The 10,870-nt window shown below is 51.6% G+C and overlaps 1 protein-coding gene across 2 annotated transcripts; it reads left to right on the top strand.

The window, feature by feature from the left end:
- Positions 1-6,855: 6,855 nt before the first annotated feature.
- ART5 (ADP-ribosyltransferase 5) lies at positions 6,856-10,445 on the top strand. Of its 2 annotated transcripts, none has more exons than XM_073807926.1 (5): positions 6,856-7,191; positions 7,524-7,681; positions 8,657-9,386; positions 9,973-10,005; positions 10,094-10,445. In XM_073807926.1, exons 2-5 carry the CDS (start codon positions 7,598-7,600, stop codon positions 10,165-10,167), a joined length of 921 nt encoding a protein of 306 aa, XP_073664027.1. In that variant the 5' UTR covers positions 6,856-7,191; positions 7,524-7,597; the 3' UTR covers positions 10,168-10,445. The 2 variants fall into 2 exon arrangements, with proteins under 2 accessions (XP_073664027.1, XP_073664026.1); XM_073807925.1 differs by having other exon boundaries at positions 10,091-10,445.
- The last annotated feature ends 425 nt before the right edge of the window (positions 10,446-10,870 follow it).

Here is a 10,870-nt window from a genome sequence, read left to right as displayed (position 1 = left end):
GAAGGAGCTTGACTGCCACAGTGAGAGGTTCAGGCTTCCCCTCAGGGGGACATGAGGCTGGAACAGGGCAGATCCAGGAGTGGTCAGCTGGTGGGGCCACAGCAGGACTCCAGGGTCAGGCTTAGAGCAGGGCTTGGGGATCCAGAGGGTCCTCCTCTGTCCCTGCAATCCTGCTGCCAACTGAACCCTCACCCTAAGCCCTCAGCTGATGCCAGGCAGGGACCCCCAGGTGGTGCGGGAAGAGGGCCTGGGTGGGGGAGAGTACAGAGGGTACTGCTTCCCCCAGGGAAGCCTCCTGCATCCTCTGGGTGGGCACGCTGAGGGCCCAAAGTGGCTCCAAGAAGGTGTCCCAGCTTTGGGTCAAGATTGGAACAGACAGTTTCTAAGTTGGTGCTGCTTCTTTTTTTATTTTTTTACCGAGTAATGCATGCTTATTGTGTATGAATGAATCACAAAGCCCAAGTCCCCCTTTTCTTGCTTTCCCTCCATGTCCCCCTTCTCACTGTTACCCATGCCTGCTGTTTCCGTGGTAATGTACCTTCAAGACCTTTTCTGATGCACACACAAGTAATATATTTAAATATACATACACACATAGTTTTCTGTATACAGCCTGTTTTGGGTTTTTTTATTGTCACTATTTTCAAAAAGAAAAAGGAAGTGTGCTTATGCATACATGTTCTACAACCTTTTCCCAGGTAACAATGTACCATGGACTTCCTTCCATGTCACACATGCATATCTACCTTGTTCATTATGATGGCAGCATGGAATTTCATATATAGTTAATCCATAATTTATTTAACCATTTCCTTATTGAGGGACACTTAGGGTTTTTTTCCTAATTTTTTGTTATTACACATGATATTGCAGTGAACATCCATGTATATAAATCTTTGTCCTCTTGTCTGCGTATTTTTATAGGAAAGATATCAGGAAGATGATATTTAAAGGATCTGAATAGTATTCATTTAGATAGCCACTGCGCCACTGCCAGGTTGCCATCCAAAAGGTCCCACTTCACCCTCCCACCAACAATGGACAAAAGTGCCCTTTTCTCCATGTCTTTGCCAACACTGGGCATTATTAATCTCTCTTAATTTTCATTTAACTGGTGGTACAAATGGTATCTAGTTTTTAATTTACGTCTCTGGTCACTTAACAGGATCAATCATAACTGTAATTTTTTTTTTTTTTTTTTTTTTTTGGCTGCGATGCGTGGCAGGTGGCATCTCAGTGCCCCAGCCTGGGATCGAACCTGGGCCCTCGGCAGTGAAAGCTGGAGTCCTAACCACTGGATTGCCAGGAAATCCCCATAATTTTAATTTTTTAAAGTTTTAACTTAATAAAAGGTAGTACATTTTCATTATTCAAAATTTATAGTCCACGAAGCATGCAGTGAAACGTCTTTCTCTCACTGATCCCCCAGCCCCAACCTGCTCTCCCCAGAGCTAACCAATGTTCCCATTTCCTGTATATCCTTCCAGAGATACTCTAGACGCATACCAGCAACTTCTCGGGTATTTCTCTTTTCCTTCTTTTATACAGACTGTAATACAGTTAGTGGTTTTTTATCTTTAGAAGTCTGATGAAACCTGAAACTGCTCCTCAGAAAATGGATATATGCACCTTCACACAGACGTTACACAAATTTCAGGGTGGTTATGCATCTGCCCCAGTCTCACTCAGGTTAAGCATCCTTGCTCCCGAATCTACTCTGGCTTCTGGTGGGGCCTAAGTTTTGATAGTTCAGTGACCCTAAGATGCTGGGATGTTATGTGGCTATGATTTTGTGAGTCTCCAAATCTAAGATCCTCTAATTGCCAGTATACAGTTTAAATTGAGGTGTGAGTTTCTCTGGGCAATGGAGTTAGCATCCAGCAGAGTTTATCAAATTCGTCATGTCCCAAACTGAACTTATCTTCCCTCCCTCAAAACCTGCTTACTCATTTATTCAGAAAATTCTTGAGCATCTGTAATGTGTCAGGCACTGAGGATAAAATTATGAACAGAAACAACAAAACCCACATCCCCGCTTCTTTAAGCTCTTTTAAGGTGGAGATGGAGTTGGAGTGAGGAATTTCAAGTAGCATGTTACAAGAACCCAAAGAGCCTGATGGAAACACATTTGTACAAGGAGTGGGTTTAAGTGAGGGGCTGACCAGAGGAGATTCGGAGCAGGTAGAATTAAAAATGGCATCACAGGGCTTCCCTGGTGGTGTAGTGGTTGAGAGTCAGCCTGCCAATGCAGGGGACACGGGTTTGTGCCCCGGTCCGGGTAGATCCCACATGCCGCGGAGTGGCTGGGCCTGTGAGCCATGGCCGCTGAGCCTGCGCACCCGGAGCCTGTGCTCCACAACGGGAGAGGCCACAACAGTGAGAGGCCCGCGTACTGCAAAAAAAAAAAAAAAAAAGGCATCACAGTGGGGTGTAAACCTGAGATACCGCTCCCTAATTCCAGGATAGAATGCTAATGGGCAGAGAATTCAGCAGCAAAAAACTACTTGAACTCTTGTGGTCTCTTGGAATCCACCAGAAAAGCCTGAGCTTCTATAATCTTCTCTTTGTGGAGAAATTAGTCCATGGGTTCAAGTGGGGCTTTCCTCACTCTGTACCCCCATGAGGGGAATACATGACCCCAAACTGGTGCTCTAATGCCCTGGCCATTGTGATTGGCTCACGGATGGACACATAACCCAAGCAAGACTACACAGAGTCTTTCCTGAGATTTGATAGATGGGTGTTGTGTAAAAGAGAGTGTGCCAGACACTGTTGATTCCCCAGCCCGTATCCCCTCAGCTCATCTTGAAGTTCAACACAGGTGCAATGGATAGTCCTCAAGCATCTGACAGCTTCCCACCCTTAGTGTTCTGTATGTTTCTGTGTCCAAGGCTTTCTCCATCACCCTGGGAGCTTGCTCAGGGCAACCCCAAAGTGCAGGAGATTTAATGTTCCCAAGGACAGCTGTCACCCAGTGAGGGTAGTCAGATTCTCTATTCCACAGAGGGTCCCCGATGGGACATAGTTGACCACAGTGGTCGCACAATTTTTGCGGGGGAGCTTTTCTCTCTTCTTCAACTCACTTTGCCACTGCTTCACTGGTACTCCCTGGGATCACCTTTCAGATAAGCTGACTACACCCAATCCTTGTCTCGGGGTCGGCTTTTGGGGGAACCCAAACCAAGAGAGAAGGTCTTCTCTTTGGGTCAGAAACCATCAGAACATGGCCCAGAACTGTTCCTTCAGCCTGGACCCAGTGGAGCAGACCTGGGCCCAGCCCACAACAGGGAGGTGCCCAGCTGAGGCAGACTGGCAGCCTGAAGCAGAGCTGCCCATCCAAGCTCACTTTAGCCAACCTACAGTCAACGTGAAGACCCAGGAGTATGAGAATAAATGTTTGCATGCCACTGAGATTTTGTGGCACACAGCAAAATGGTCATGCAGTGAAAACATGAGGCAAACTATGTCTGTCACTGCCTCTCCACTATCCTGTTTCTGTTCCCGTCTCTGCCCTGCAGAAACACAGCAATAAAAGGTACCAGAGGCTTGTGATAGGGCAGGAGAACTGTGAAGTCAGACATTGAATCATGTGGCCAGACTAAGGTATTGGCAGTGAAGGTGGACACAGCATTACTAGGTAGAATTTACTAGACTTGGTGTCTGATGGGATTTAGGGGATGAGACGGGAAATCAAGGCTCACAACTCTGGTTCCCATGCTCGGGGTTGGAAATACAGAGGAGAAGCAGAGGAAACTTTAAAAGCTCATCCCAGCACATAGTAGGTGCTCAGTTAAAAAAATGTATTGAATAAATGATCAGGTTAGGAGGGGAACTGGTGAGTTCAGTTTGGCACATGTGGACACTCTAGGGGCAGACATCCAAGATGGAGCAGAATGGACAATAAAAGACATTTGAGAGTCATAGGTGTATTGAGGTCAGGGAAGAGATAAGGTCCCCAGGGAAAGAGGCAGGGAGGGTTGAGGAAAAAAGAGAGCAGCTTGAAGCCAAGGCACAGGCAGAGCAAGACACTTCCTTGGGTTTCTAGAGACTCTTCACTTCTGGCCTTTGGGTCCCGTTAGATACCCTGGGATCCTTGTGATTAATTCCTCTTTGGGCTTCATCCAGCTCAGGGTGGTTCCCGTGAACTTGCCAACAGAAGAGTCTCGCGTAATCTACCATCCTTATTATTCATCCAGTCACCCAAGATGGTTACTTGGGTTTCCATTCATTCAGCCATTCATCAAACACTAGATTAGTTGTCAACTAGTGCTGGGCACAGTATGGGTCCAACCTCGATGCTCCTTCCCTTTCCCCATCCCCACGTGCCCTGCCATGGCTCAGGTCAGCCCCTGCCTTCTCCCTGATCTCCCTACCTCCGCTGTCACCCCTGCTAATCCACACTGCTGCTGCTCCGCGGAGTAGGGAGAACAATGTTTCTAAAGCACAGTTGGTCATGTTCCTTACCTGCTTGAAAACCCTCTGTGGCAAACCTGACTGGAAGAAATATCTCAAAATGCAGAGATGACAATTATGAGGCAAGGGATGAGAAGGCATCCAGAAAGAAAAAAAAAAAAAAAAAAAAGCAAGAGATCAAAACAAAACTTACCTCCTTACCCTCAGGACAGAATCCAACCTCCAGGCACTGGCATTTGAAGTGCTCTGTGACCTTGCCTGCCATAACCTCTTCAGCCTCGTGCCCCACCACCCCTGCTTGACTTCTACAGTACAGAGCAAAGTTCCAGGTGAGGCGCTGCTGCTTCCCTCCATGTGCTGGGGATGCCCTTTTCCAACCCACTCTTCACGGCGTCACTCAGGAGCCACCTCCTCCAGGAAGCCCTCTGGCTTCCTAAATCACCCTGTGCTTTCCCCTGTCACTGTCCTAATCGTACTGTGCTGCCCTTCAATGTCTGCCTCCCCGCTGGCCTGTGAATTCCCTAAGGGCAGGGACCAGGTATGACCCATTCTGTGTCCCCAGAGCTCAGCCCAAGGCCAGGCACAAGTGAGCCCTCCTGGAATGTTTGCTGCAAGTCTGAGAGGCTTTCTGGGTGCAGCCAACCATGTAGAGCACTGCAGAACAGGTGCATTGGTGACTTAGTGACCAGTTTTGCAGGGAATGGTGTGGAGGCCAAAGTGGTGGGGAGGGCCTGGGAGGCCAGGAAGTGGAGGCACTGGGCAACTCCTTTTCCTATCCCAGCTGCCCTTCTGTCCTTCCTCTCATCCTGCTCAGGGCACTTCTTGTCAGTTTCCCCTCATCCAGACCCTTGATGAACATTCCCTACTGGGGATGTGACTCCAAATCCCTCCCTAGAAATCCCCAAATTTCCCAATGGCCTCAAACCTCCCTAGGTATCCCAAACCTCTCCATCAGAGGTGCAATGGTCTGAATATTTGTGTCTCCCCAAAATTCATATGTTGAAACCCTAATGCCTGATGTGATGGTATTAGAAGGGGGGGGGGCTTTGGGAGATAATTAGTTCATTAGTTCATGAACCCTCATGACTGGGATTGCTGTTCTTATAAAAGACACCCCACGGACTTCCCTAGCACCTTCTACCATGTGAGAACACAGTGGGAAGGTACTGGCTATGAATCAGGAAAAGGGCCCTCATCTGACCAGGCTGGCATGCTGATCTCAGACTTTCAGCCTCCAGAACTATGAGAAATGTTTGTTTGTTGTTGATAAGTTACCCAGTCTGTGGTATTTTGTTATAGCGGTCTAAACAGACTAAGATATAAAGTTCCCAGAAACTCTTCCAATGATTCCTGCGACTCTCCCATTAATACCTCAAATTTCCCCTTTAAAAAAACCGCTTTTCATGCCCAGTGCCCAGGAACAAGTGGTGTGCCCCTTACCTAGACTTTCTCCGGGATGGGGAAGCTGGTACTGGTCTCCAGCGATGGCCACCAGGGGAGGGGAAGGGCAGATTTCTCTTTTATACCGTCAGTCCCCCACCCCTTGTACCTCTCCCACACAGCTGCTCAGAAATGTGACACTCCCCCATCTATTTCTGGACTAGCCTCTGCCCAGTCTGCTCTGGGCCAGAGCACGTCCCATGAAAAGGGAACCCCTGAAGCCAGAGGGAAATCAAGGATCCAGGCTAGAACAGCTGCCTCCCCACTGGGTTTGGTCCAGCATTCAGCGCCCCTGGCCTCAGGGAGTATCTCCTTATTTTTCCTTTCATGTGAGCATGGAGACTCACCTAAGGTGCAAGGCGAGATTCCCAAAAAGCCTGGGTCCCAACTCTAGCACTCCTTGGCCATGTGATCTTGGAGGACTTTCTGCTTCACTCAAGACCCCTGTTCAGTGACTAGGTTTGACTCCATCTCTTGGGGTCTTTCTTGGGGTTCCAGGTCTCGGGATGGGAGAAGCAATTCCCCAAAGCCAGAGGGTAGAGAGAAGACAAAGCCATGATACCAGAGGTTCAGGCTGCCAGAAAGTTCTTCCCAGAGCTGCTGATTCCTCAGCTGGCCCCTTCTCCCATTACCTCCCAGTGGGCATCTAAGACTCAGAGCCAGGTTATTTATAGGCAAGCCCAGGGAGGTGAGGGGGAAAGGCTAGTGTTGATAAACATGGGGTCACCTGAGTCTGCGAGGTCAAGGGAGAGAGGGTCTAGGGAGGGGCGGGGCTGGACCCTGAGGTTGTGAGAGAGAGAGCTCTGCATCTGGGCCACGCTTGCTGAAGGGAAGGGGCATAAAGAGAAGGGAGTGGGGTGGGGGCCGCTAAGATGCTGGACCACACGTGACCCACGTGTTCGCCATATGCAAATTGTATGCAAATGAACGAGCGCGCAAGTGGTGACCTCTCGGCTGGCTGGACCCTCTTGGTCTCTTCGGCCTAGTTGTCTGGAGCCCGGGCCGTGGCGGTCAGGGGCCGCCCGAGGGAGAGGCCACGTCTCGTAATTCTCCTCTAGCACTGGTTTTGCTCGGAGAAAAGGGTCCTGGAGAAAGACCTCGCAGTCCTTGGGAAGGAGAGTTAAGTACGACCCTCAGCCCCGCCCCCCAAGCCCCAGTGTTTGTCGTTGGGGAAGAGAGGTGTCAGGTTACCGCCAGTGGCGCTATAATTAGCCGCGGGACTTCGTTGATCCGCGGGTCTCCGGGGACAGGTGGCAGCGCGGCGCCTCCGCAGACTTCAGTCCCCGCCGCCAGGAACCTTCAGTGCCCCTTCCCGCTCTCCGCCTCCGCCACCTCCAGGTGAGTCCCCGGCTCCCCGTCCCCTCCCTTCTCCAAGCGGAGCCAAATTACCGCTCTCCCTTTAGCATTCCCGAGCAGAGGGCGCTGAGCACCCGGGCAGCTGGGAGATGGAGGAGCTGAGACTGGGGTTGTGCTGGGGTGGAGGCGGGGGGTGGGGGGGTGGGGGGGGTGGGGGGGTGGGGGGGGTGGGGGGGGTGGGTGGAGGATAAAATCCAAGACCCGCCCACACACTTACGGCTGCTCTGGGCACCGCCCGCGCCCCGCCGGGCCAAGTCCTAGACCAGGGACCCCTCACACTGTAGAAGAAACTCTCCCAACTTTCTGTCCCCCAGCCCATCGAAGCCAAGACTCCACCGTCGCTGGTCCCACCCTCAGCGGGATCTCACTCTCCAAGTCTCCCAGAGGAATGATGTTGGTGGCTCTGTTGATCGCCCTTAGCTGCCTTGGCATCCACACCCTCAGCGGCATCCGCATTTACGCCCCCTGGCAGGTAACTGGGGGGAACCATTTGCTGCCACAAAGGGAACAGTTGGGGTGGACCCGGGGCCTGACTCCTCAAAGAGCCTTCCCAGGGACGCTTCTCTATGATGCCATTCCTCTTAATCCTCTTCCTCTCAGGAACTTCCATCCCTATAGGGAGCCCCAACTTCCCATTACATCTCCCAGAACCCAACCTCCACCCATTGGTCCTGCTGTGATCCTCCTTCCTTCTATGGTCCTCCCTTGGGATTGCCTGCATCTTTCTCCTGTCACTTCCCATCTCCCACCACAGGCACAGCCTAACAAACTCCTTTGGGCTACCTGTGTACTGCCCTCCCGCAGCCCCTCCCACACCAGGGCTTGACCTCCTCCCAGTCCCCACCCCCAGGTTTGAGGATGAGGGCTTCTCGAGCAGGAGAGGACTCAGAGCCTCAGAGCTGCCAGTGACTTGCTGTGGTGTCTAGCACCTGTGTGAGGGGGAAAGAGCCTGAGGATGGGGATGGGGTCAGGTAATTGGAGACTGGCCATACGTTTGTATGTCACCTGCATACTGAGCCTTAGAGCCAGAACGGTGCTTGGAAGTCTTCCAGCCCCACGTCCCACTGAGTGCAGGAACCTCTCTAATGATAAATGACCCCTCTTAGTTAGTACACAAGTGAGGATCTATATGCTATCCTTACAATAACCCTGTGGGGTTGGAAGTATCCTCAATTTATAGGTGGAGAACCTGAGGTCCAGAAAAGTTAAGAGACTCGCCCAAGATCTCACAGCCCATAGGTGGTGAAGCCAGGATTTGAACCCATGTCTGTCTGGCTCCAGTGCCTGTTATTTAAGCCCTTGAGCTCTTGCCAAATTTCACACCCCAGATATTTGGGCATAGAAATGAGATTCTGTGTTTCTGAACTGATCTGCCGCCAGAACCTCTGCCCAGGACCCTGAACTTACACCCTTTCCTGTGTGGCCCCTCTCTTCCTTACCTCTATAGGCCCAGAATGTTTCCATCCAGAACCTGAGCCTGGCTCCAAACACCTTCGATGATGCCTATGTGGGCTGCTCGGAGGAGATGGAGGAGAAGGCAGTCCATCTGCTAGCGGAGGAGATGGCTAACCATACCAGGCTGCGGGAGTCCTGGGAGACAGCCCAGAAGGCCTGGGAGCAAAGGTGTCCAGGGCTCAGCCTGCCTCCTGGCTTCAAAACCCAGCACGGAATCGCCATCATGGTCTACACCAACTCATCTAACCCTTTATACCGGGAGCTGAACCAGGCTGTGCGGACAGGCGGTGACTCCAGGGAGTTCTACATGCAGCACTTCCCCTTCAAGGCCCTGCACTTCTACCTGACCCAGGCCCTGCAGCTGCTGCGGGGCAGTAGGGACTGCAGCAGGGAACCTGGGCAGGTGGTGTTCCGAGGCGTGGGCGCCATTCGATTTGAACCCAAGGAGGTGGGGGTCTCTGTCCGCTTAGGCCAGTTTACCTCCAGCTCCCTGGATGAGGCAGTGGCCCGCAGATTTGGTAATGCCACCTTCTTCTCTCTAAGGACTTGCTTTGGGGCCCCGATCCAGGCCCTGTCTGTCTTTCCCAAGGAGCGTGAGGTGCTGATCCCCCCGCATGAAGTCTTCTTGGTCACCAGTTTCTCCCAGGATGGAGCCCGGAACCTGGTGACTCTCTCCAGCAATAATCAGATGTGCAGCCACTTTAACTGCGCCTATCTGGGTGGTGAGCCATGCATGAGGGAAGCAGGACTGGCAGGATGTCCCTGATTTATTTCAGTCCCCAGGGCCTTCAGGAGACCCACGTGATTAATGGGGAAGTTGAGGGCTGGAAGTTAGCTGGAGTTATTTTTCTCTGTGACTCAGGTTTTGCCAGCTCAGAGAAGGCCCTATAAGTGTTTTCTGCATCTGTGAATATTCTCAGGTGATTCTATAAAGGTCCTTGAAAGTTTCCTTCTGCTATACAGTCTAAAAGACCAAAAGAACCTGGTTAAGGGGGGCAATAAGCAGAGGAAAGTGACAGGAGTGCTGCTTCAGATCTCAGGAGGCCCTGGGCGTAATAGCGTAACCCATGCGCTATTCCCAAGTGCTGAGGCAGGGACAGAATGGGGCCAGGATGGTAGCAGGGATGGAAAGGCAATCTGGGAAGATTTCCTGGAAGAAGAAGGAGGAAGGGAAGTCAGAAGTTTGTATTTAGGACAAGGGAAAGCTAGATTGAGATTGGGAATGGCCGTGCCAGGGCCTGGTGAGAAGGGAAGTTTGGGGTGTGAGGGTCTGTCTGCATGGAGGCCTCACTGTGCTGTCTGTTGCAGCGAAGAAGAGGCCGAGATGTGAGTCTGTGCCAAGTGAGTCACCCTCCTGCCCCTCCCTCAGCTGCTTTGACTCCCCCTGGCCCTGCTGACCCTTCACCACCTTTTCCTCTCTCTCCAGCAGGAGGACAGGCCGACTCACTCTCCAAGGGGGCCTTCTCTCTGCTCTCCTGGAAGGCCCTGCCCTTGGCCTCTTAGGAGTTCCAGCTCTCAGGAGCTGGGCTCTGAAAGTTCAGTGCCTGCCACGTAGGAGTCCTGGGAAATGATGACATCCATATGAAGATGGGAGGCTTTGAAGAGCCTGGAGAAGCCAGAACATGGTTTCGGACCCAGACCTAGCAGCCATCTCCCCGGCCAGGATGTTGGCGGATCTGAGGCCATGGTAGGGTGGAGGGATCCCCGCTACATGGTAGGGACTCCAGGGGACAAGCAAGGGTAGTACTGTGATAGCCACTGGATTAAACAGTGTTGCAGTGTGGTGACCTCAAATTTCATGATTGGTTTGTTCCATGAGACTAGACCATCTGCCCTGCTCTGGCCATATGGGACTCAGGGACTGAGGGACTAAAAAGAATGACTTTTTGATCACTTTTAGACATGGTCTCAGTGCAGACCCTTGTCACACACTGTAACCTGCAAACCCAGACGCTTTAATAGACAGAGGTTCCTCACAACAGCCCTGAAGGCAGGAAGGGGGACAGATGGCTTCCTAGGCCACTTGTCAGATGAGGAATGCAGAGCCAAGGAAGGAAGCAACTTGCTGAAGGTCAGAGATGTAGTGCTGAAACCAGGACCCTTACCTCCTAGTCCAGAACCCTTTCCACCAAACATCTGAAGGAACTCAAAGTAGGATCCTAAGCCCCAGATATCTGGGACCCCAGAGCAAGCCATTTCTCTCTGC

Source organism: Tursiops truncatus, chromosome 8 (genome assembly GCF_011762595.2).
Source record: "Tursiops truncatus isolate mTurTru1 chromosome 8, mTurTru1.mat.Y, whole genome shotgun sequence".
Classification (NCBI taxonomy): Eukaryota; Metazoa; Chordata; class Mammalia; order Artiodactyla; family Delphinidae; genus Tursiops; species Tursiops truncatus.
Note: the sequence above shows the minus strand (reverse complement) of the source record. Positions and strands in the feature narration are given on the sequence as shown.